At 40.0% G+C, this 27005-nt stretch overlaps 1 protein-coding gene across 1 annotated transcript; it reads right to left on the bottom strand.

Moving 5' to 3' along the window:
* Positions 1-4561: 4561 nt before the first annotated feature.
* Positions 4562-10919, bottom strand: gcgb (glucagon b). The gene is made up of 6 exons (XM_041200242.1): positions 10828-10919; positions 9995-10098; positions 8382-8522; positions 6345-6479; positions 5702-5866; positions 4562-4598 (listed from the first exon to the last, which is right to left on the bottom strand). Exons 2-6 carry the CDS (start codon positions 10087-10089, stop codon positions 4562-4564), a joined length of 573 nt encoding a protein of 190 aa, XP_041056176.1. The 5' UTR covers positions 10090-10098; positions 10828-10919.
* Between the last annotated feature and the right edge of the window lie 16086 nt (positions 10920-27005).

The raw sequence follows: 27005 nt of genomic DNA, 5'->3' as shown, positions 1-27005 counted from the left end.
GTTATTTAAAAGTCTTCAGAGAGCACCTCTACCTGCCTGCCCATAAGTGGACATGGTTTCCAGAGGCAGCCTGTTAATTGGCTGCCTCTGGGAAGCTCATGCAGATGGTTGGACTTATAGACAATCGGTGTCTGGACCTGAAAATAGTCCCAAGCCTTGTTTAAAACGTAAGGCGGTAAGTTTCCACCTCCAGCACACAATTTAAATTGATTGGTCTGGTTTAGCTTGTTTGTGAATACCAAGTTTAGAAGAAAAGACAGCTTAAAAATCATAAGCTTTTCAAATAAGAGTAAGCGCTGAATACTGGGAGAAAATTCATCACACAGAAATATTGTGCAGGAGTGGCAGAGAAAAGAAGGCTGTGTTTAGCAGTAATTCATGAAGAAACATTGTATTGCATAATTTTCATAAGTTCTTTATCAGAAGATTCAAAATGCTAATTAATCTCTTATATTGCCATTGCAAGGGGCATCACCTTTATAATATTGTCCCAGGACTGTCTAATCTGAGCTTTGAATGTCTTTGCTTCCTTTCTCTGGTTTTGAGATTTTTCTATCTTGAGATGACTGTAAAGCAGATTCAAGTTTGTTTAACTTCAAGTATGCATTTTACTGCTGGATGTGATGGTTAGCACTGGATAGCATAACATTTTCAAGGGCAGATTGTGTAAAATATATAAGGCAGAATTTTACCCTTGGTGGTCGTGCGGACCCCACCAGCTCAGCGGCGGGCGGGCAGCCAACCCCTGCCACTGAAACAGGGCCCATCGCCATTTTGAGTGGCCTGCCCGACAGGAAGCGCTATGTGCTTCCTGTGCAGGGTGGGAGGGATTCCCTAGCTGTCAAAGTGCGCTCTTTCACACATGTGCGCGAAAGAACGCACTGCTCCCTGAGGCAAAGTGCTGTGTGAGGGAGTTTACTGACAGATAAGAAAAGTCAAAAATTAGAGAAATATTAAAATTATTAACATGTCCCCCTCATGTGACAATGTCACACGAGATGGGACATGTTAATAAGAACCACATAAAGTTTATTAAATTTTTAAAAAAACGGACATGAAACTTCATCCCGCCAGTGGATGAAGTTTTATGAATAATCTGGAGCCCGCTGGGGCTCCTGGCCTGCCCGCCAGCCTTAAGCTTGGATAGGCAGGGTCTTTAACAAGGTTAATTAGCTTGTCAATAGCCTTAATTGGCCATTTACAGGTCGGCGGGTGGACAGCTGATTTCGCTGTCCGCCCGCCTTCCTGAAGATTTAAATGGACTGGAATGAAGTCGGGTTTCCCCTCGCTGAGCGGGCCCCACCCCCAAATCGCTGAGGGGAAAACTGAGCTCACAGTTTCTGAGAATTATGTAACAAAAATATTACTAACACTTTTTATTCTGACAGAGAAAAACATCATCTAAGATTCTTGGAAACATTAGAAACAGAAGTACACCATTCAGCTTCTCAAATCTGCACCATTGCTCCCTATTTCATAAGCTCATCGGAAACAACTAAATATATCTGCATTTGCACTATATGCCATTATCTAATAGAAATCTAAAGTTTTCAGCCTTGAAAGAAAGGCTTTTGCTTAAAGTGTCTTTCTCAACCTTTGAAAGTTCCAAAGTGCTTTGCAGTCAGTGACGTGCTTTTGAAGTGAGGTCATTTTTATAACGTAGAAAACACAGCAACGAATTTGCACACATCAGTCTCCCACAAACAGCAATGTGATAATCACCAGATAATTTGTTTTTGTGATTTGATTGAAACCTAAATATTGGGGATAACTGCCCTGCCCTTCAAAATTGTGGGGTAGGGTTTTTTATGTCCAACTCAGATGGGGATTTGCCTTGTCCTCCTCCACATAAGATTGAGGATAGGTCATACCAGGTGATAGGGTGGTGTGAAGGCCACCCAAGTGATTTTACAGGCCCCCACCTGTAAACCTGTTGGTGGGGGCCTGTTAAATACTGCCCAATGAGATGTTTCAGAGACATCCTACAAGTGCTAGTCTTTCTTTTGGGCTTTTTATTTGTTTTCTTGGATGTGCTACAATTTCTGGTCTGTTTTTTGTCAGGCAGAAACTAAAGCACAGGAGATCATGTGGCCTTTTTGTGCCCATTCTGGTATTGATGTTTAACTAGAACAACCTACTCTAATCCCATTTCTCTGCCCATTTCCTGTATTCTTCTATAATCTTCCTTTTGAATTATTATTTAATCCATTTTTAAATGATGTTATTGTCCCAATCTCAATATCCACTTGTGTTATGTTATCGTTATTTACTGTATGAAAAAAAAAATCTTCTAACTTTCCCCTGAATTCCCCTGGTCTTATTTCCGAATTTATGCCTCCTGGTTACTGAATTACAGAATTACCAACTAATGGAAGCAATCTGCTCATCTCTCAGGATGTACCATTGTCTTTAAAGAACAATTTTGAGTATGCATAAATGCATCTTTTTCTGATTAGCAGGATGTGACGAGTGGAACCCCACAGGAGCCTGTGCTGAAGCCTCAACATTTTATAATTTACATCGATGACTTAGGTGAGGGGAGTGAAAGCATGGTAGTTAACTTTGCAGATGATACAAAGATAGATAAGAAAGTATGTTGTGAAGAGGATATAAGGAGTTTGCAGACACACACAGGCTGAGTGAGTGGGCAAAAATTTGGCAGATGGAGTATAATGTGGGAAAATGTGAAGTCGCTCACTTGGCAGGAACAATAAAAAAAAATCAGGGTATTATTTAAACAGAGAACGACTACAGAATTCCGAGATGCAGAGCAATCTAGGTGTTCTAGTGCATGAGTCACAAAACGTTAATTGCAGGTACAGCAAGTAATTAAGGCTAATAGAATGCTATCCTTTACTTTGAGAGGAATTGAACATAAAAGTAAGGATGTTATGCTTCAGTTATGCAGGGCAATGGTGAGACCACACCTCAAATACTACATGTAGTTTTGGTCTCCTCGTTTAAGGAAGGATATAAATGCATTGGAGGCGGTTTACTAGAATGATACCTGGAATGAGTTGGTTGTCTTTATGAGGAAAGGTTGGAGAGACTAGGCTTGTTTCCACTGGAGTTTAGAAAAGTTAGGGGTGACTTGATTGAAGTGTCTAAGATGCTGAACAGTCTTGACAAGGTAGACGTGGAAAGGATGTTTCCTCTTGTGGTTCAGTCCAGAACCAGGGGACACTGTTTTAAAATTAGGGGTTGCTCTTTAAGAGCAGAGATGAGGAGAAATTTTTTTTTTAGAGGGTCGTGCAACTTTGGAACTCTATGTTTAAGAAGGCAGTGGAGGTGGGGCATTGAATATCTTTAAGGTGGAGGTAGTTAGAATCTTGTTAGACAAGGAAATCAAAGGTCATTGTGGGTAGATGGGAATGTGGAATTCAAAACACAAATAGATCAGCCATGATCTTATCGAATGGCGGAGCAGGCCCGAGGGGCCGAATAGCCTACTTCTGCTCCTATTTCATATGCTCGTAAGAGCTATGTCGGTATTAGTCTCTTCTTAGATATTTTTTAATTATTACTATTATAGATTCACATCATTTGTTTGGAGAATTGTGGATTTGACACCTGCTCTGGAGTTGTGAAGTCTCTTGTGCAGGAGTCCCTTTGTTTTCATTGTTTTGTGAGTAAGTACCTGATTGATATTGTTACCATTGAAGTAAGTTGTGATGCTCCATGTGCAAATAATGGTTCTATTTCTTGTAACACTCAGTCCCATACTTAAAGTTAATAGTTGATACAGTGTTTTATTATGTCAGATTTCTTGGCATATGGTTTATTGTATCATGTTAATTGTATATTATAGGGAATATATATTTATTGTGTGTGACATATCATGTAAGAGTCTTGATCATTTTAGTCCTTTAACATATATTTATTTGAGTTGACTGTCTTGAACCATGTGCAGTGAATTACATCTGGGATATTGCTAATGATAAATGAAATAATGTCTGTTGGTATGTATTTTGTTTAAAAGACAGCATTGAACTACGTAGTCATATTTTTGTATCCTGAACTTAAAGTAATGAAAAGTCTGTAAAACTGAACTTCAAATTCAGGTGTCATAAAAGTTTTATTCATGCTTATTATTTATGCCTTAGAAGCTTTGCATTAGTTATTAGCTTAAATATGCTTTATTTCAAACTGGGATATTAGACGTAATTTTTTTTATAAAAAGACTTTTTAAACTGAACGAAAGTTCTTAAATATGTATTGATTACACTTATTCATTCAAATAAATACAAATTATCTTATAGAAAAATAATTTCCTAAAAATAAATCTAAACAGGTAGTTTTGGTATTTTGTACCATACAGAATTGCTGAGATGACACTATAGCTCTCATACTATTCATTTGAGCATCCTTTTGATAGCATTTATTTACTTCAAATCCTACTTCAAAACAGCACATTACATTTTGAGTCAATTCTCTTGCATGCAAAGCATTATGGCTTCATATAACATTCTGTGTCATTTGCAGAACAAAAAGCTGTAAATATTTTATCAACACATGGCCAATGTTGCAAGACAAAATGCTAAATTGAAATCAGTCTCTTCTTTTACTTGTACTCGTTGAAGAATTCTATTTCAGAGTCCCTGGGGAGAAAGCAGCAGTTAGATTCTTTGCACAGTAATACTTGTGAAATTAAGCTGCATATAGAGTCGTGGACAATATTGCCCAAATCAAGCAGCAAATGTAATCTTGCTACAGCTCAAAACCCAATCTTTTAAAATTGGCAAATTGTGTTTTCCAGCTTGGAAAAGGACAAGCCTTGGGAACTGGAAACAGAAATCAAAACATAGCCATCTTTAGAACTGGATTCAACCTGCAATGTTAGCCCCCCTTTCCTTTTAGATGCTGACTAATGTGCTGCTCATTATCCAGCATTTCCTGTTTGGATTTCAGATATTCAGATATCAGATAGTGAGATGTAGAAATGTAAATACATGAAATTACTCTTTCAAACTTGGTGGACTTTTACATAATAACAAGTATGAATGACAAAAACAATCATTTAAAAAAATTACGTATTTCATTATGTATTCCAAACTAAGCCATTGAAATAAAAGTTATTTTTAATTACTTTGGTAGAAACTTGTTTAAACTTGTTTAAATTATGTAGCTCCGAGCACAGCTAGCTTCTTCAACAAATATTATGCCGTTAGACTATGAATTTGGTACTAAATTTATTGCGAAATCAACATAGAGCCATAAACTTTTGGGATTACATATCAGCTGATAAAGCATTGTAGCACTAAACAAAAGGAAATAATAAAGGGGTTCTCTCACAAGCATCATCTATTAATCTGAATGAGGTCATTTTAGCGTTCTAAATCGAAATCAAAGGACATTAAATTTGGAAAGGTTCTGCAACAGGCAATGGGCATTCTCTCATTTTATCACCTAAGAAGTGAAAATGAAAATTAGCGCCACATAAAGTGAAGCACAAAACTACTTATACTTTTGTTACAGTAATGCTCTCAGTTTTTTCTTCCTATATTACTAGTAAACAGCGCATGTGAAAGAACTACCTTAATATTATTTCTTTATGGTTAATACTAAAATGAGTTTATCTGCTAACTTATTGGAATCACATGGCTGAATATAAAAAAATGGTGGACCATTTGAGTTTTACATTTGTTGCACTTTTAAAATGTGCACTGATAGATTTAACTTACAATAGTTTCTTGCTTTTTACCTTGACTGGACAGTTTTGGAGTTTAAGAGCCAGTTCAAAAACTCCTTGGCAGCAATGGTGTCCAAAACAACATTAATTTCACTGGTGAAGGTACCATCAGCATGTCTTCTGTCCATTTCTTCAGGGATCACTTCATTCAAAAGTTCATTACTTTCTTCGGGAAACCTAAAGATGTAACAAATGCTTTAGAACACTAATAATCACTTAGTCAAAAAGATAGTTTAGTTCTCTAGGATGTGGTAAAATGATGCAATGAACAGCCCTTTAGTTAAAATAATACAAAATTGGATCAATAATAACCTAACCATAAGAGCAACATAATTTCAATCATGTAATACAAAGCCTTCCTTTCTGGCTTCATTATATTATTAACCTGTAAGTAATACCTCTACCTTATGGTAACACTACAAATTACAATTTTAATGTCTCCTTCGGTTTAACAGTGAAACAATTTTATTGGCAACTTCACTGGAGCCACACAGCTGAACATATTGCTTATAAAACAATTGAAAGGTGATTTGTTGCTGCTATTTAATATGTTGGTGTAAAATGTGACAAACATAATTAGTTAAACAATGGTGCCAGTGCTTTGTAGTAAAATCACTACTCTAACAATTAATTGTGAATAATTTCAAATACTCACTCTCTTCTGCCACGTCCCTTTATTAGCCAGTTAATAAAGTCCTTTGCTGCCTTCGCCTCCATGTAAGATCTTATGTCATTGCTGTAGATCCCTTCTGTGTGTCTGGTCGGTTCAATGTATCTCTTAGAAATGCTCCTGCTAAATTTCATCAAAATTTCTCTTTATGTAATCCAGGCAGCATTTCCAATAATATTAGAATGTCATATACATTTTGTTAAAAATAAACCTTTATGTCAACCAATGGCATCCTGAAATACTCAAATTAATAATAAGACTTTAGCATTGCTTCCACATATATTTCATGTGGTTATTATACTAATTGAAGTAGCAATAAAGAAAATAAGCAAGAGCAGCATAATTCTCTAAGCTAAGTGTTTCAGTATTATAAAACTAATGCATTGAATCTTGAATAACCTGTGAGTTCAATAACTTACCCACTTTGACGCTTGCTGTAACTTTTAAGTGAGTCTACAAAGCGTTTTGCTTTGAAGTAGTCAGAAAGAGAATCTGCATCACTTGTGTAAGTTCCTTCAGCATGCCTCTTGGTTTTGTCACTAATTGAACAGAAATTAAATTGTATAAGTAGCACTGCACATGTCAAAAAGGCAATTGCAGAACTTCTTAGCCCACTAAGTACATTTGCAGTTTTCAGAATATGTGTATCATCCATAAAATTTGATAGTTGTAAAAAACTAAGTAAAACATAGCTCTAATTGGACTCTTACTGCTGAATTAAATGTGTAATATTAATTTGTTAGAGTTAAAGTATAGCAATAAGTGGAAAATTGGTTTAAATTAGAGGAAAAACACAAATGAGAGCTTTTCAGGTCAGGAAGAAATTATAAGGAAAGTACCCTAAAAGTTGGTCTTCACTTATAAAACAGATAATGAATAATTCAACCAGATTTTAAAAATGGACCTGTTAGCCAAATGGATCAAGAGGCATTTGATACCAAGCTAGAAAATGATAAAATAGTACCTATGGAAGGGACCATGAAACTGGTTGCTGATTAGGAAATAGATCAAAGGGGTAATGATTGATATTCCTGAAGTTTTTAGTCTGATGCTTAGCTTCAGTTTTCAAAAACAATTAAGGTACTAGATTGTACTTAAATTGAGTGCAAAGAAAAGGCAAAAGCTGCAGATGCTGGATATTCTAAAACAAAAACAGAAATTGCTGTATATACTGTATGGCAGTCAGCAGCTGTGGAAAGAGCAGATGGCAAACATATCAGGGTGTAAATCTTCATCAGACCTGTGCAGAGGCGAGTAAGAAAGGTACTTTGGATACTAGGAATTTAAGTTATAATGGAAACATAAGTTTGACTAATGTTCTTTGAGAAGGAGAATGCAAGGTAACTTAGTTGAAGTTTTCAAGATTATTAAGGAAATCAACAAAATTGATCTAGTAAAACTGTTCAGGATGGTAAATATTTCGAATACCAATGACACACAAAAACTTCAGAAATCAGGAGTAAGAAGATTAATAGATTAGCGATTGAGAGCAGAATTTACTTGGGAAGCTAAGGCACCACATCTTGTAAATGAAGGTAAGCCATAATTGGATTGTCCCACTGGAATAGTGGAGGAAACCCTAAGGAAAAAGAAGAAACAACCACTTTAGCTGCTTACCCTATTTCATTAGGAATTCTGACCAGAAGAATCTCTCAGAATTTGATGGCCAATGTTTTTCTGGAGAGGGACAGTTTGAGAGTTATGGGCAGATGGCTTGATCTGTGAAAAAGCAATGTGTTTCTTGGAGACAATTGTCTTTTTCCGTTAATAGAATGTTTTAGAGATGTTTTTGGGAACAGGATGCTACTCTCGCTCCCAAGTTAAACTGAGGTTTTAATATGCTGACTTTTTATGACAAATGGAAATGTGTCAGCAGTTGTAGTTGGTATGACAAAGATCAGCAGTTTTTATTGTCTCATGGTAAAAGAAACAGAAAGTGAGGAAATAAATCACACATATAGCTGAATATTACTGGCAATATTCAATATAAGTATTGAGAAATCTTTATAGAAAATAGTTTACCCATTTCGTTTCGTGCTCATTAGCCATTGAACAAAGTCTTTTGCACGTCTGTTGTCCATGTATTTACTGTAATCACTGGTGAAAGTGCCTTCAGAATGGCGTTTCACATCCTCCAATGGGTTTGATTGCTTCTCCAATGTGCTGTTTAGAAATACATAGCTATATATTATTACTTGTGTTTAACTGGAGATGCATGCAATAACTTATTACATGGTTAATATTTCTCCCTTAACAATATTATGGAAAAAAAAATTGGTCAGTCATTTAAATTTCTAATTGTGAAATCTTGCTGTGTGCATAATTGGGTGCTATGTAGGGGCAGAATTTCGGTTTTGGGTACAATAAGCAATCTCAATGGAAATTGTGCTTCAAATTGCACTGGTTTTCTGGAGTTATAGTTCATATTAATGCTTAAACTCATTTACAGAATCACAAAAGTAAAATTTTCCATGAATGAGTGCAATCAGGCAGAGTAATAGATATAATATTTTTTCTTTCCAATAAAAAAAAGTATTCATTGATATATTTAAGATCAGTAATCTGGTGCAGTTTTATTAATACAGCTAAAAATGGGTTTACCAGGAAAATAGCATTTTTAATAATAATGTCTAGTGAATTAACTGATTTCAAAATGAATGAAAAAGCCTTTAGAAACTGTATTGAACAATTTACTAGCTTCATTGGTGTACCTAGGACAGTTTCTTAATAAATTAAAAACACCCTACTAGTATCTTTGCACCAAAGAAAAACTTCATTTGATGAGCTTTCATGAATAGTTGCAAATGGATGAAATTGGCAGAAACCTGTCATGCTCATTATTTCGATGAGGAGGAGCAGTCAGTTTAGTGTTTGGGGCCTACTTGTTGCACTATGCTTTTTAAACCACCGTTAAAGATTGCAGAAACCTGATTTAGAGGCAATGTAATGTGCTTAAAATTTCTAAATCTTTGATGCTGGATTAGTAGATTTCAGACAAATAATTAGAATTCTAGGCCATAAAGTTCAAAAATATATTCTTATTAATGTACTTATTTCGTAAGCTTTCAGTGCAAACCCATTTTGTTCTAATTTAGGATCTATCCATTAATGAAGCAATAAAAATAATAACCAAGCCTCCAGCCCACAAAATCAAAAAGGGAAAACTAGTGAATAATATAAGCACAAAAACACTGAGTTACTTAGACTTTGTTCACTTGACTACCAGGGTGCTCAGATCACAGGTGTCCCACAAGTCGTAATTCTAACATGCCTACATTTACGATTCCCTTAACTGCGTGCCTAAATGTATGATGGTGCAGAACAACAACACGTTTAATCCTTAAATGTTGCGGCAGCGGGTGTAGCAGCACCTATTTAAACAATAATTTACAACAATAATAAAAGTTTAGCTATTAGCTATTGACGTGGATGTTCTATTTTATGTAAACTGTAGTAAAAAGTGCTTGGCTTCCTGAACAGGTGGCAGTGTTGATTGACACAATTTATGTTCGGATAATGGACTTTTAAAAGTGGTCAATTTAGTAGTGTTCAATTTAAAGGAGTGAATGATTTGGAAGTTTCCAATAAATGTACTTAGCAGCTGTTATAGTTCAGTTTTGTGGTTTATATCTTACCTGGATGTTTCCTCTGTGTCCTGCACCGGATTTTGGCAACTGTTTTGTACAAGTATCAAAAGCAACAAAACAGTAATGGAACCAGCACCTTTCATTTTATTCTCCTGGACAGAACATAATTCAAAAATATACATTGAACATTACTGATTTTAACCATTTATACTGCTAACCAGTGAAAATATTAATATATTTTTAGAAAGATGCACAGAAAAATGTTGAAATTTGCTTAGAAATTATAACATAAACAGGTTATTTTCCCCAACCATCCTTATTTTGGTTTATACTCCATGTGAGCAGTCACTCTAATCTTATGTGCCTGCCTTATTCCCAAATTCCTTTATCTCCCATTCTCAAAGCTGTGAAAACACTTGTCCAATCTAATTAACAATAGCATTGTACAAACAGGCACAGGAAATGTGAGACTCAAAATTTCATTAATACAAAAATTAGAACAAATGTGAAAGCCAGAGAAAGCAGCATTATAAGTCTTTTAGACAAACTAAATAAGAAAGATCAATGAAACAGACAAGGGACAATAAAATGGATTAAGTAAATGAAAACAAATAATTGAAACTTTATTACCAGTAAGCCCAGTATAAAGAACGAAGGACTGAGGATGGAGCAACTCCTTTGACAATGGAGCAACCCATGCCAGGTTACAGCAGGACATGGACAAGGTCCAGGCTTGGGCCAATCTTTTCAAAGGTAAATGATAGTATACCTTTGAGAAGTAAATCTTTCACAGTGCCATTTGAGAGTATTTTTGCAAATAGTCTCCCCCATCCCATTTCATTTTCGACATATTATTCCCAGGTTTATAAATTCATTCTTACCTTCTAATGAGTCACTTGAAATCTGAATCAACCTTCTGGAGAAACCGAAGCTTCCCTTTCTCCAAGATGTTTTGATGGGTCCTAAAGCTTAACTGCATTTCAACCAATATCTGGTCCCTTTATATAGTCAAAGGGATGGTTGGGCAATATGGGGAAGAAACTCGTCACTTCCATTAAAAAACTCAATCCATGCTATTGTCATCCTCCTTTCTCTGACATTTTGGATTACCAATTGTTGAATCATCTTTTTTTTTTAAACTTTGCTTTCCACCTGATTTGAAAGGTTTCAGGTAAATCGCTTACTATTATTTGATTTTTACTCTTCCGGATGAGTTCCTATTTTCCAAACAATTGCACACTTTTAACTCAAAGTGAATTGTGCATAACAAAACCATTCAGCTTCTTTACATTGTGAAATGTTTGTGTTCAGTGATTCTGGTGACATAGAGAGAAAATACGTGTTAGTGAGAGGTGGATGGAGACATCGCAAATTGCTGGTTCAGAAAATGGACAATATAACGCACCTAAGAAGAAAATTCTAGCTCTATTCAGATTATAAAAAAATTATATACTTCATCTAAAAGGAAAATTACAATAAATCTGATTTTTGCAGAAGCTTAAGACAGTAGGTGTGTTTTTTTAAGTATATTTCTTAGGAAAGTTACACTTTAATTTCGAAATCATTAATTTCATATCACTGCTTACATTAATCCCAGTAAAAGACACATGCTTCTGATCTTTAGATTTATTTTGTGAATGGTTATTTAAGGTTTTCAATTTTTTCTTATGTTTCTTTAATTAAATATGTTAACTGAAATAAAGAGGAAAAGCTCATTACATTTAGAATATTTTATAACACGAACTTTCTATTTGTTTAATTAGAATATTGATCTGGCTTGTATTTAGTTTATCTTCCAGCTACTTGTTATTATCAACAATTCAATTTTAAATTTGACTAGTCATAAGCGTAATTCAGGACGGTTTGTTATTTTTGCTTTGGCCAGATATCCTGTATGAAGTATTTTTCTCATGCATATCATGGACATATAATTAAATGGATTGCTCTCTAATAAACTTTTGCTAGGATAATGAAAATGTATGCTGTAATTTAATGTGAAGGTCATGAAATACTTATTGATTTTTAAAAATTGTTTTTTAACAATATAATCAAATCAATATTGTGTATATATCTAATTCTCCAGTTACCATTGCTTCAAGGATTCCATTGTATTTTTAATGACAAATGTAATAACATCAGCAATACTATATTGTTAAATCAAGAATACAATAAAAGCAACCAAAATGAAAAATAAAGCTATTCACTGTCGTTTTTTAAAAATAATCTTGTCAGCAGCATTGGTTTAGAATTCTGAGTTTGATAATCTCATGGAGTTCTTTTCAAAGCGATTGGAAGTAAACTTGAATTATTTTCAGAGAGTTGGAAATGAAGACACTTTGAACAGTGGTTAAGTACATGCACTTCTCAGTTATAAGGGCAACCTATTCTAATATATAAGATCTTAAACAAAAGTAAAATACTCTAGGTCTTGAAAGCCTGAAAGACAGCCAGAAAGTGTTGGAAATTCAGCAGGTCATGCGCATGAGTGAGGGTGTGAGAGTGAGGGCGAGTGAGAGGGCTGAGTGTAATGAAGGTAAGTGAGTGAGGGAGAATGAGGGAGAATGAGCAGGTGAGGTTGCCCAGGTGAGCATGATCATCAAGGTGACATTTCTCTGAGTGCTGGCTCCGCCACCTCCACTTTCTCCTCTTCCTCTCCACCACCTCCTCCTCTTCAGCAATACCAAGATTGGCCGCGCAGGCATCGTGTGCCATGCGTGCATCAGTTACGGTGGTTCCTAGCGGTTTTTCTTGTGTCTTTGTGAAGAGTTCAACATGTGGAAATTCTCCATATATTGTCATGTTGCCTGTACAGTGATTTCATTACGCACAAAAAAAAATCAGAAATAAAACAATTAATGAACATGCTTACAATGGATATTCATTTTGGAAATGGGGATTGCAGACTCCAGTCGCATTATGGAGACTGAGGCTCATAATGGTTCAGCTGCCCAAAACTCACATTTAAATCAGAGCTATAAGGACACATCAGAGTCCAAGTGTGGCCCTATTAGGGTAAGGGGCATTTCAACTTCAGCCTGTCCCAGTTCAAGCTCCCTGTAAATCACAACTGGACACAGCCTAACGTCAGCTGACAAAATTGGGAGCAAAATGCTTTCTGGTTGGTTTCTGGTCCCAGGTACCTACTGGTTATTTGGGCTAGGGTGTGACCGAGTTACAGCTGTTTGATCCTTCCGGGGCAGTCTCTATGCAGAGAGCAACAGAGTTAATGGACTGAATTTTCAGCACTATACCCTTAAGATCATAAATGAAAGTGCGTCCTACAGGATCCAAAATATTGATGTCTTTTGGCGTCTCAGTTTGAGGACGCTGTTCTCAGCGTTGGGAATGTGAACTAGGCAGTGGGAAGACAGGACAGCCAACCTGCTCACCGCCCTGTTGAAGTCAATTAAACCATTTAAAAATTTTCAGGAGATAACTGTTGTAGCTGAAAGGAAATGGGTACAAAGTGGAAAGCCGGTTATGGCTGCCCCAGGGAATCACCGCGTCTCCATAAGCAGGGGAAAAAGAGGACTCAGCATTTGGTAAGGAGGTTCCCTTGGCACTGTGCAGGTAATGGGGAGAGTGGGCACTCAACGCTTGGACCTTAAACTGTGTTGTCAACCCCTGTCATCTGGTGTGGAGGAGGGGACGAAGGCATGGGGCAAGCGGAAGAGAAGGGAACAAGATCACCAAGTCCAGTCGGGCGGTCACCTGTTAAAAAGGAAAGCTACAGCTGGAAATTGGGGCCTGATTGTCAGATTTTGGGCCTCACTCTCCACACAAAGGACAGAAATCTGAAGTCAGGAGGGCATGGAAAAAGGAGAGGTAGGAATGCAGTGGAGGTCAGATCGTCAACACAGGATCTACTCTCAAAGACGAAGCTACCTAGAGATAAGCAAGAGCCAGCACCATGGGAAATTCTCCAGACAGATTGTTACAGGCATCTGTGACCTCATCCCCAAGACCTGGCACCTTGCAGAACTTGTCGACTAGTCATCATGCCCTGCCAGTGGCTGACAAAGGCATTGGACTTCTTTGTTTCTGGCTCCCCCAAGGATCAGCTGCAGACCTTAGTGGCATCTTGCAAGTGGCTGCTCATCACTGCATCTCACAGGTCACTGATGCCCTCTTTTCAAGACCCGGACAATACATTCATTTCTTGGCAGATGCGCCCCCCAAAGGCACAGAGGCATTGGGTTTGCTGCCATCGCTGGACACCCCAGGTGCAAGTCATCATTGATTGCACCCATGTGACCATCAAGATGCCCAGTGACTTACCAGTCAGATTCTTCAACAGGAAGGGCTTCTACTTTCTCAACATTCAACTGGCCTGCAAACACAACAAAAGCACCCTCCATGTATGCACTTGCTTTCCTGGCAGCTGCCCTGACTCCCTCATCCTTCACTAATGGACACTGTCTCAAATCTTTACTCCAACTTCCAAAGTCCATGAATGGATATTGGAGGACAGGGCTACTCACTGCTCTATGGAAGCCCCAGAGATACAGAGGTGATACAAAAATTGCCACTTGCTCAGCAGGACAATGATTGAGCAGATATTTGGGCTTCTGAGGATACGATTCAACAGCACCTTCCAAATCTGCAAGCTCTTCCATTTAGAAGGACAGGGCTAGGAAACACATGGGAGCACCACCACAAACAAATTCCCTTCCAAACCACACAGCCACCCTGTCTTGGAACAATATCACCTTTCCTTCACTGTCACTGCATCAAAATACTGGAGCTCCCTTCCAAGCAGCACTGTGGGTGTAACTATATCAGATGGATTGCAGCAGTTCAAACCAGTGGCTCACCACCACCTTCTCAAGGGAAGTTAGGGCTGGGCAATAAATGCTGCCCTTGCCAGCGACATTCAAATCCCATGAAAGAATAAAAATCCTCTTTCACCAGCTCGTACCACTTCTCCTGTCACAGCAGCAATACAAGGAGACCCAGACATGTAGCTTAAAGTGTTATCATTCATATAGTGAAAATAGAGGAAAACAGTAGACAGAGACAGTAAGAACACATCCAGGTGACCCACATAGAGCACCCACACATGGTGGCTTCCTCCTGCCAACCTCTGGGAAAATGACTGGCCTCTAACGTTAGATCCAGACTAACATCAATGAGCGAAGAATAGCCTGCCCCAGTTGCTAGGCCCCTGACTCTCTTGACTCGTCTCCACTTCCCCTGGTGCTGTGGAAGGCTTTGACATGAACCACAGATCTTTCCATCCGAACAGCCAGCAAACTCCGTGATGACTGCTGTGAGGGGCCTAAATCAATCCCAATCTTCACCTGTCCCACCTCTATTCCTGCCCCCACTGGCTCTAATTGTACAGGGAACCCATCTTCATATCAATTAAGTGCCCATCCCCAGGAAAATTTTACGTTTCCCACCAGAAGCAGGTTCCTGATCTGAAAAGAAACCCAGATCCTGTTCCCACCACCATGGTGGAAATTCACTCCAATGTTTCATGTCAATGACATTTAGTCAGAACTGGGAAAAGTTAGAGATTTAACATTTGTAAGCAAGTACAGAACCTGCACTCCTTCCCACAGCACCATCCTGCACAAGCACAGAAGTTGCAACGCCTCACCCTTCACCTCCTCTCTGTCCATTGTAGAATCATACAATCATACGGCGGAATCTTCCGGTCCTGCCAGCCGTGGGAATCATGGCAGACGGGGGCACTTTATTTGGCAGGAGGCAAAAAATGTTTCCTGATGGCGGAATAAATGTTTGAACTTTGTTCTCCCAACTTTAAAGGCTGTTCAAGCTTCCCAATTAACAATTGGGAACCCCATTTGCATGTATTAGCATCGCCTCGCAGATGCATTATTAATGAGCTGAACAGCAGAAGATCGCGCATGTTCAGCTGTTCCACCACCCAGTGGGAATCATGATGACTTGCCTGCCTGCCACCAGACTTGGTCTCCAGAAGGAAAGGTTCCACCCATAGAGCGGTTACAGCACAGAAGGAGGCCATCTGGCCCATTGCGTCTGTGCCAGTTCTCTGTAAGACCAATTCACTTAGTGCCACTACTCCACCTTTTCACTGTAGCCCAGCAAACGTTTTCTCTTCAGATAATGATATGATTCTCTTTTGAAAGCCATGATTGAATCTGCCTCCACAACACGCAATACTCTAAGTAGTGCATTCCAGATCCTAACCACTCACTGTGTTAAAAAAAATTCCACATGTTGCCATTGCTTCTTTTGCCAATTACCTTAAATCTGTGTTTTCTAGTTCTCAAGCCTTCCACCAATGGTTTCTCTCTATTTACTCTGTCCAGACCATTCATGATTTTGAACACCCCTATCAAATCTCCTCTCAAGCTTCTCTTCTGCAAGGAGAACAGCCCCAGCTCTCCAATCTATCCATGTAACTGAAGTTCCTCATCCCTGAAACCATTCTCGTGAATCTCTTCTGTATCCGTACATCCTTCCTAAAGTCTGGTGACCAGAATTGGACACAATACTTTGGTTGAGGCCAAAGCAATGTTTATACAGGTTTATCATAACTTCTTTGCTTTTGTATTCTTTGCCCCTATTAATAAAGTGCAATATTGTATGCTTTATTAATTGCTCTTGCAATCTGCCTTGCCACATTTAGTGGTTTATGTACATATACTCTTAGGTCCCTCTGCCCCCATACTTGCTTTAGAATTGTACCCTTTATTTCATGTTGTCTTTCCAAATTCTTCCTGCCAAAATGAATCACATCGCACTTCTCTGCATTAAATTTCAGCTGTCACTTGTCCATGCGTTCCACCAACTTGTCTATGCCATTTTGAAATTTAACACTCTCCTCACAGTTTACAACGCGTCCAAGATTTGTGTCATCAGGAAATTTTGAAATTGTGCTCTGCATAACATCTAGGTCATTAATATACATCAAGAAGAGCAGGGGTCCTAACACTGACCTCTGGGGAACCCCACTCACTATAAACCTTCCTCTAATCCGAAAAACAACCATACATCATGACTCCTTGTTTCCTGTCACACAGCCAATCATCAGCTCCAACTTTGCTCACAAGTCTGTTGTGCGGCATCACATTATCCTCATCTACCCTCTCTGTTAACTCATCAAAAAACTCCAGCATGTTAGTTATGCATGATTTAGTCAACAAATCCTTGATGGATTTCCTGAACTAAATAATCTACATTTACCCAAGTGACTGTTAATTTTGCCCCGAATTACCATTTCTAAACGTTTTCCCACCACTGAGATTAAACTGACTAGCCTGTAGTTGCTGGATTTATCTTTTACACCCTTTCTTGAACAAGGGTATAACATTCATGTTCCCCAAACCCATCTTGTAGGGGAAACAGCAATTTACTTGCACTTATTTCAATTTAATCTACTGTGTTCACTGTTCACAGTGCAGCCTCCTTTACATTGGAGAGAACAAATGCAAAGGGGGTGATTGCTTTACTAATCACCCTCAGTCCATAAGCATGATTCTGAGCTTCCAGTTGCTTGCTATTATAATTCTATGCCCCATAATCACTCTGATCTTTTGTTCTCTGCCTTCTTACACTGTTGAAATAAACAGAAGCTCAATAAATGGTATAACTTCTTTGGATTGGGCACTTCACAACCTTCTAGACTTGACACTAATTTCAATAACTTCAGATCATTAACACTATCCCAGCAGGTACCGTTAATGGATTTGTTGTTCCCATTTACAGCTCGAGACCCATATATTGCTTCTTTATCTTATCCATTACCATTCCCTTTGCCTTGCACCATCATCACTTTCATTATTTAATGACTCCTGTCTTACCCTTTGTTCTTTTCTCTCTATCCTTCTTTTTTCCCCTTGCTCTGTACTTACTTTGAAACTGTTAGAGCTCTAACTTCTCCCAGTTTTGACAAAAGGTCATTGGCCTGAGACATTAACTTTGTTTCTCTCTCCACAAATGCTGCCTGACTTGCTGAGTATTTCCAGCATTTTCTATCCTAAGATGCATTTATGCTCCACGAAGTCAGCAAGAGTAAATTGCTTTGGAACAGCCAATTTACATTGGCTCTCCAAACCCATCAGCTGACATTCAATGATGAATCCAGCACACTATCACTGTAGTCAGGCTGGGGGTGAGACAGATGCACCAGAATCTTGGGCAGGACCTGGACATGTAGGCTCCCAGTCCCAGGCACCCATTTCAGTTTCCATGGGGCCTTGCTTGCAGTGGAGTCTCCACTTATAACCTGGGCATTTCCTTATTTCCAGCCTGTGACAGGTTGAGGCACCAAGTGAAAGCAGATGGGGCTAGGCTTGTCAACTCTGGTTGGATGTATTCCTCAAAGTTTGATTGCATGACGTTCAATCACATTACACATGCAGCACCAGCCTATTTAAATCTTTGAAGAGTTAAGGGAAGAATCCTTGCTTTACAAGCACTTAAACTAAGTCAGGCAGATTTAAAAAGTATTCAGAAATCCAAAATAACTCCTATATAATTTCTGAACTATGTTTCTCACTGCACTGAAGTTACACTCCACATAGTGTGAAATTGTACGTCTCTTTCATGGAGACGCTGCTTTATTCAGGTATTCTATTCTTGTTGCAAATCTACACTTTAAGTTTAATTTTAGTGCAAAGTGCTTTCTGCTTTGTGTAAAGGAAGAAAGACAAGAAGGTACATGCATTTATAAAGTGATTTTCATGATCTCGGAACATCCCAAAACACATTACAGCCAATGAAGTACTTCTGAAGCATAGTGGTCACTCTTGTAATGGCCATCAATTTGCATTCAACAAGGTTCTACAAACAATAATGTAACACTCACCAAATCACATGTGCATTTTTGTGTTGCTTGAGGGATAAATAATATTGGCCACTGATGAGAGCTTACCAGCTTATTTTGAAATAGTACAATGAATCTTTTATGTCCACAGGAGAATGCTTCCATATAGGATCTTGGTTTAATGCCTCACTCAAAAGGCAGCATCTACAAAAATACAACATTTCTCAGCACTGGAGTGACAGCCTAGATTATGTGCTCAAGTGAGGATTAAAACCACAGCCTTCTGACTCAGAGGCTACCATCCCACACGTATATCAATACTAAACTTCTACTAAATATATCCTATATAGATCTTACATATTGGTATTTCCTTCCCTGGCCCATGACATGAGGGAGCTCTAAGCAGGCTCACATCCTGGCAGGATCATGCACCAGAAAAACTGGGAAGAAAGGTGTGGGAGGATCTACAAGCTCTCCATCAGCAGCACCACGTCCAGGAAGTTAACTCTGCTTGAGAGTTCTAACAATAAGGGTTGCACAAGTGCTACTACAGGTGTTGAACCCAGATTTGCATATCAAAGCAGCCTCCTGCATGTTTTGGATCGGAGTCGGGGTGCTCACTTAAAGGGCTGCCTGAAAGTCAATTTAGACAGGCAAGTGAGTCTACAAGGTTCCCATCATACTTTCAACTGTTAGTCACCCATTTTCAAAATGGCTGACTGGCAGTTGAAAGTCATCTCCTATAAATTGAATGTGCATGGATTCAGGCAGAATAAAGAAAGCATTGTTTTGATTGCGGTAAACACACAGGGCAGAATTTAATGTCCTCTCCTCATGGCGGGGGACAGTTAATCAGGCAGGAGGGGTGGAGTGTGGGAACCTGCTGTCTTCCTACTTCCAATCCCCGATTAAGTCCACGACAGGAAGGCTTGTCGACAGCCTTCCCATGCCGCTGCCAATGAGGGCCCTTAAGTGGGCAATGAATGCTTACTTAAGGGCCCTATCCCACCTCCATTGGTATTAACCCCAGCAACAAGCAGCGGTGTTCACTATGCTGGAAACACAACAAGCAAACCCATGTGGTGTTGCTTACAGGCTCCCAGGGGTGTCTCTTGGTCAAAGGCACAGAGTGCCTGATTCAGACACCTGGCGCTGGGAAGTGGGGAGGTCACTGAGAGCCACCTCCTGCCCTTGCTGTCAACCACCCTCTCCAGTGATCCCCTATAGCCATCACTCATCTGTTGCTGGGATCCAGTGATGAAACTAGGTCTCAGCTGTCTCCCCAGTGGAGTTACCGTTCAATAGAGCTGCAGGCCTATGATTGGCTGGAAGCTCTTGGCAGGTGGGACATCCATTCCAGGGTCCTTGAGTGGCACTTAATTTGTCAGGCCTTCCCTGAAAGAGGTGATGCCAGTCTCCCTGTCATCTCCAATTAAATCAAGCCCAAGATGTTCAAAAACCCAGTCAAGTTCAGCAATGGTTGGTTAATGATTTAAGATAAGGTGAAATGGGCAGAACCTGTGTTTCAGTATAGTCACTGGAGTGGGAAAGGCCTTAATGGAAATAAGAACATATGAAATAAGAGCAGAAGTGGACCATTTCAGCCCTTCGAGCCTGCTCTGCCATTCAACAAGATCATGGCTGATCTGTTTGTGTTTCAAGTTCTACATTCCCACCTACCCCTGATAATCTTTGATTCCCTTGCCTGCCTTAAAAAACATTGTGACCCTGCTTCCATTGCCTTCTTAGGCAAAGAGTTCCAAAGTTGCACAATGCTCTGAGAGAAAAAAAATTCTCCTCATCTCTGACCTATAAGGGCGACCCTTAATTTAAAATAGAGCTCCCGAGGTTTTTTTTATTCATTCACTGGATGTGGGCTTCGCTGGCTGGGCCAGAATTTATTGCCCATCCCTTATTGTTCTTGAGAAGGTGGTGGTGAGCTGCCTTCTTAAACCGCTGCAGTCCCTTTGGTGTCCCTTTGGTACACCCGGAGTGCAATTAGGGAGGGAGTTTCAGGATTTTGACCCAGCAACAGTGAAGGGAGGGCAATATATTTCCAAGCATGTGGCTTGGGGGGGTACTTCCAGGTGGTGGTGTTCCCACCTCACTGCTGCCCTTGTCCTTCTAGGTGGTAGCAGTCGTGGGTGTGCAAGGTGCTGGCTAAGGAGCCTTGGTGAGTTTCTGCAGTGCATCCTATAGATGGTACACACTGCTGCTACTGTGCATTAGTGGTGGAGGAAGTGAATGTCTGTGGATGTGCTGCCAGTCAAGTGGGCTGCTTTGTTCTGGACGATGTCAAGCTTCTTCAGTGTTGTGGGAGCTGCATTCATCCAGGCAAGTGGAGAGTATCCCATGACACTCGTGACTTGTGCCTTGTAGATGGTAGATAGGCTTTGGAGAGTCAGGGCATGAGTCGCTCATAACAGGATTCCCAGCCTCTGACCTTTTCTTATAGCCATGGTATTTATATGGCTAGTTCAGTTCAGTTTCCGGTCAATGGTAATTCCCCCCCAGGATGTTGACAGTGGGGGATTCAGTGACGGGAATGCCATTGGACATGAAGGGGTGATGGTTAGATTCTCTCTTGTTGGAGATGGTAATTGCCTGGCACTTTTGTAGTGCGAATGTTACTTGCCACTTGTCAGCCCAAGCCTGGATATTGCTAAGTTAGTGTTGCTTGATAGCACTGTTGATGACCCCTTCCAAGATTTTACTGATGACCGAGAAGAGACTGATGGGGCAGTAATTGGATGGGTTGGATTTGTCCTGCTTTTTGTTTATGGGACACACCTGGGCAATTTTCCACTTAGCTGGGTAGGTACTAGTGTTGCAGCTGTACTGAAACAGCTTGGCTAGGGGAGTGGCAAGTTCTGGAGCACAAGTCTTCAGTGCTATTGCCGGAATATTGTCAGGGCCCATAGGCTTTGCAATATCTGTTTCTTGATATCATGAGGAGTGAATAGAATTGGGTGAAGACTGACATCTGTGATGCCAGAGACCTCTGGGGGAGGCCAAAATGGATCATCCACAGGGCACTTCTGGCTGAAGATTGTAGCAAATGCTTCAGCCTTATCTTTTGCACTGATGTGCCAGGTTCCCCCATCATTGAGGATGGGGATATTTGTGGAGCCTCATCCTCCACAGTTTAATTGTCCACCACTATTCACGACTTGGTGTGGCAGGACTGCAGAGCTTAGATCCGATGGTTGTGGGATCGCTTAGTTCTGTCTATCACTTGCTGCTTATACTGTTTGGCATGCAAGTAGTCCTGCATTATAGCTCCACCAGGTTGACACCTCATTTTTAGGTATGCCTGGTGCGGCTCCTGGCATGCCCTCCTGCACTCTTCATTGAGCCAGGGTTGATACCCTGGCTTGATGATAATGGTAGAGTGGGGGATATGCCAGGCCATGAGGTTATAGATTATGTTCGAGTACAATTCTGCTGCTGCTATTGGCCCACAAAAGGAAACATCCTTTCCACACCCACCCTGTCAAGACCATTCAGGATCTTATATAATTCAATCAAGGCACCTCTCACTCTTATAAACTCCAGTGGAAACAAGCCCAGCCTGTCCAACCTATCCTCAAAAGACAACTCACTCATTCCAGGTATCAATCCAGTAAACCTCCTCAGAACCGCCTCCAATGTATTTACATCCTTCCTTAAATAAAGAGACCAAAACTGCACTCAATATTCAAGACGCAGTCTCACCAATGCCCTGTATAATTGAAGCATAGCATCCTTACTTTTATATTCAATTCCTCTCATAATAAAGGAAAGCATTCCATTAGCCTTCTTGATTACATGCTGGACATTCATCCTAACTTTTTATGACCTAGATTCCCCTGCATCTTGGACCTGTGCGGTTATTCTCCATTAAGTAATATTCTGCTTTTTCATTCTTCCTGCCAAAGTGAACAACTTCATATTTTCCACGGTATATTCTTGTCTCAAAACTCCCTAACTGTTCTCCACAACATACTTTTCTACCTATGTTGTCTGCAAATTTAGCTACCATGCCTTCACTCCCTTCATCTAAGTCACTGATGTAAATTGTAAGAAATTGAGGCCCCAGCACTGACCCCTGCAGTCCTCCACTAGTCACCTCTTGCCAATCAGACAAAGATACATTTATGAATACTCTGATTTCTGTCAGCCAGCCAATCCTCTCTCCAGGCTAATATGTTATCTCCTACACCATGAGCTTTTATTTTCTGCAATAACCTTTGAAGTGGCACCTTATCAAATGCTTTCTGGAAATCCAAGTACAGTATGTCTACAGGCTTCCCTTTATCCACAGAACGATACTCCTTCAAGGAACTCTTGGTTAATTACGATTTCCCTTTCACCTAGCACGCTGACGCTTTCTAATTACCATGTGTTTTTTTAAGCGCCCAGCTATTAGCTCTTTAATGATCTATGCTAACACCTTCCCCACGAGAGACATCAAGCTAACTGGCCTATAGTTTCCTGTTTTCTGCCTCCCTCCCTTCTTGAATAGAGGGGTTTTATTTGCTACTTTCCAGTCTGATTGAACCTTTCCAGACTCTAGGCAATTTTGGAAAAGTAACACCGATGTATCTAGTACTTCCTTTAAGACCCTAGGATGGAGTCCACCTGGACCTGGAGACTTGTCTGCCCATGGCTCCACCAGTTTGCTCAGTACCACTTTCATGGTGATTGTTATTTCACCAATTCCTCTCTCCCCTCCGCCTCCTGATTTATAGCTATTAATGGAATGTTTTTATATCCTCTATAGTGAACACAGGAGCAAAATGTTTGTTCATTTTATCTGCCATTTCCTTATAATCTACTATTCTCACTCTGTAGGACCAACACTCACTTTATCTACTCTTTTCCTGTTTAAATACCTGTCAAAACTCTTGCTATCCTTTTTTAAATTTCTAGCTAGCTTCCTCTAATTACTTTTTCCTGATTAATCTTTTAATCATTCTCTGCCATTCATTATATTCTGACCAATCATCTGACTTGCCACTCATCTTTGTGCAGTTATATGTTTTTTCCTTAAAATTGATGTTTTCCCTAACTTCTTTAGTTAACCACGGATGTTGGATTCCCCAATTAGAATTTTTCTTTAGAGTAGGAATATACCTATTCTGAGTATTCTGAAAGATTCCCTTAAATGTCTGCCATTGCTTCTCTCTTGATCTATCCTCTAGTGAGTATCCCAGTTAACTTCAGCTTTCATGCCCACATAGCTGCCCTTATTTAAATTTAAAATACTAGTCTTAGGCCCACTCTTCTCCCTTTCATATTGGATCTAAAATTCAATCATATTGTCACTGCTACCTAGGGGCACCTTCACTCTGAGGTCATTAATTAATCCTGTCACATTACTCAATACCAAGTCTAATATAACCTGCTCTCTGGTTGGTTCCAGAATGTGCTGCCTCTAAGAAACTATCTCAAAAGCATTCTATGAACTCTTCATCCATGCTATTAGTACCAATCTGATTTTTCCAGTTTATATGTAGATTAAAGTCACCCATGATTATTGCTGTTCCTTTATCACAAGCACCAATATTTCTTCTTGTATACTTCGTCCTACATTGTGGTTACTGTTAGGAGGCCTGCAGACCACTCCCACTAGTGACTTCTTTCCCCTACAATTCCTCATCTCCACCCAAGCCAATTCTACATCCTGATCTCCTGAACCAAGGTCATCTTTAACTATTGCACAAATGTTATCTTTGATTTACAGCATTACTCCTCCACCTTTACCTAGCTTCCTATTCTTCTTGTATTCAGAACCCAATCCTTGCCATCCTACAACCACATCTCTGCAATCGCTATCAGATATATTCATACTTATTTACTTCAAAATGCGCTATCAATTCATCTACTTCATTATGAATGCTTCGCATTTAGATACACAGCCCTTAGTTTTGTCTTTTTTTGTCTTTGTAACATCTATTCCCGTATTCCTATTTTCCTCTCTTACCTTGTCTCTACTCTTTGATATACCACATCTTTCCACTTATGATCCCTTGCCCACACTATCTTATTTAAAATCCTCTTAATTTCCTTAGTTATGCAGTTTGCAAGAACACTGGTCCCAGCATGCTTCAAATTTAGACCGTCCCAATGGTACAGCCCCCACTTTCCCAATACTGGTGCCAGTGCCCCACAAACTGAAACCCACTTCTCCCACACCAGTCTTTGAGTCACTTCCTTGCTCCCCCTTCACCAAACTCCCTCACTCACCAAACTCCAAGTCTGCACTCAGTTTCCTCAGCTGCACTCCAGGGACGAATGACACCTTTGTGAATTTTCTGTGTCTATGTTGGTCATTCCTTTACTGAAATGGACTGCCAAGGTCTTTTCCTAGTCATGGCCAAGACAAGTGTCTGTTCCTTACTGAAGCCTGGGAACTCACTTGAATGATGGGCTTATTCATCTTGCAGCTCCTTGCAAAGACTGAATACATAGGGTAGAACTTTAACAGCACAGAGTGGGGGTTGGGGGAGAGTGGGTTTGGCTGCAAGTGAGGGGTTGAGGTAAAGCCCTGAGAACTGACATGAGGTCAGAAAGCCAACACGATTCTGCCCACTTCCAAGCAGGAAACCCCGATAGAGCTGTCGGATAAGTGCTTGAACCTCCAGTTAACTCAGGAATCAACCCAGAATTCCAGATTTCACAGCCAGTGCACAGATTTCTTGAAGTGTGTGGAACATATCAGTGGCAACGAGGTGAGGTTACAGCTGGGAGTAAACGTTCAGTGAAATTGAGGCTGGGAATCCCTCGTACAGTGAAACTGAATAGCTGCATCCATGCCTAAGTGAAAGGATGCTACTCACAAATCTTCTTCTGAGAATAAGCTCTTACTGCTTGTCAGATGAGTTCTAACTACTTGGAAATCAGTTCAACAGTCTACGACTTCAGTCACCTTGATCTGAACTATTGTCAGCCTTCACTGTGGTATGGGAGCAGCTTATGCAGATGTCAGAAGGTCCCTGGAGAAAGGGAAATGAGTAGAGCTGTAAGGTATGTTGGTCTGAAGAGTATTTTGCAGGAGCATGTCAGAAAAGTTGAGGTATCTGAAAGTGTTATGCCCAAACCTTTCCTACTCCATGAAGACCTCGAGCCTCTTAGTGCACTCCAGGATTGAGGAATCACTTTCCTGCTTATCACCTCCTCAGCCACTTCCATCCACACCCATTTGTTTGGAGAGGCTAGCCTCTTCCTTCTGTACTTGGGAAGCACCACCTCATTTCAGTCCCTCAGATCCTGCAGCAGGACCACCAGCTAAGAGTGAGACACCTGGGGAGCAGCCTGCCCAGATCTTCTTTCTATTCCGGTGATTGTTGAAGCCTCAGGAATCAATGTAAGTTCAGCAATTCCGACCTCCTACTGGGGTCTTTTAACTACAAATTCTTCCTTTGACAGAAGAGGTGCATCATTGCACTTGCCCTCAGTGATTGTTTAGGAAACCTGGAAGCAGGATGCTAATACCATGGCTGTGTTAAAAAACCATGGAAAAGCTGGCCTCAATGAGAAACGGCTCCCAAATCTGCTACAGGGTCCCTCACTGCATTTAGATCTTTTATGTGAGGACTTTACCCATAATTGGACTATAGCTATGATTCTCCCAGAAGGCATCCTTGATGTTGGTTTTCTCATTGAACAAACCCCACACAAGAAAATGGCTAACAATAAGGATATCATATCATATAATGATTCCATATATTTGCAATCAGGACCATTTACTGGGCATTGCAACAACCTATATATTGAGGAAACAAATTCATTTATGGCTGTTCTTTGCAATCAGATAATTATTGGTATCCATAACTTGTGTGTTCAATTGACCACCTTTAAAAATCTATTGCTGTCAATACTTCTCTGCTCTTAAGAAAAACTGCAGAAAATTCCCAAGGCTCCTTCTACAGCATCTTCTAAACCCACGACCTCTACCACCCAGAAGGACAAGGGCAGCAGATGCATGGGAACACCACCACCTGCAAATTCCCTTCCAAGCCACACACCACCCTAACTTGGAACTAGATCACCGTTCCTTCATTGGCACTGAGTCAAAATCCTGGATCTTCCTTCCTAACAGTAGTGTGTGCACCTACACCACGTGGATTGCAGCAGCTCAAGAAGACAGCTCACCACTACCTTCTTAATGGTAACTAGGGATTGGAAATAAATGCTGGCCTAGCCTGTGAAAGAATTTTTAAAATCTTATGAATATGTACAAATAAGGCTTCCAGAACAATGCATGAGTTACTTTTTGAATAAATTGGACTTGTTACCTTTCTCGCTGTCCAAAATCTC

Source organism: Carcharodon carcharias, chromosome 12, assembly GCF_017639515.1.
Source record: "Carcharodon carcharias isolate sCarCar2 chromosome 12, sCarCar2.pri, whole genome shotgun sequence".
In the NCBI taxonomy this organism is placed as follows: Eukaryota; Metazoa; Chordata; class Chondrichthyes; order Lamniformes; family Lamnidae; genus Carcharodon; species Carcharodon carcharias.
The sequence above is the reverse complement of the archived record's forward strand: the minus strand, read 5'-3'. Positions and strand labels throughout refer to the sequence as shown.

Bases quoted from the DNA above. Each gene is read 5' to 3' on its own strand.
- gcgb (XM_041200242.1), bottom strand. From the start codon at position 10,089: ATGAAAGGTGCTGGTTCCATTACTGTTTTGTTGCTTTTGATACTTGTA. The intron at 6,480-8,381 runs GTAAACTATTTT...GAAATTTAGCAG, and splicing joins ATGAGCACGAAACGAAATGG to GAGCATTTCTAAGAGATACA. The intron at 4,599-5,701 runs GTAAAAAGCAAG...CTTTCTCCCCAG, and splicing joins TCCAAAACTGTCCAGTCAAG to GGACTCTGAAATAGAATTCT.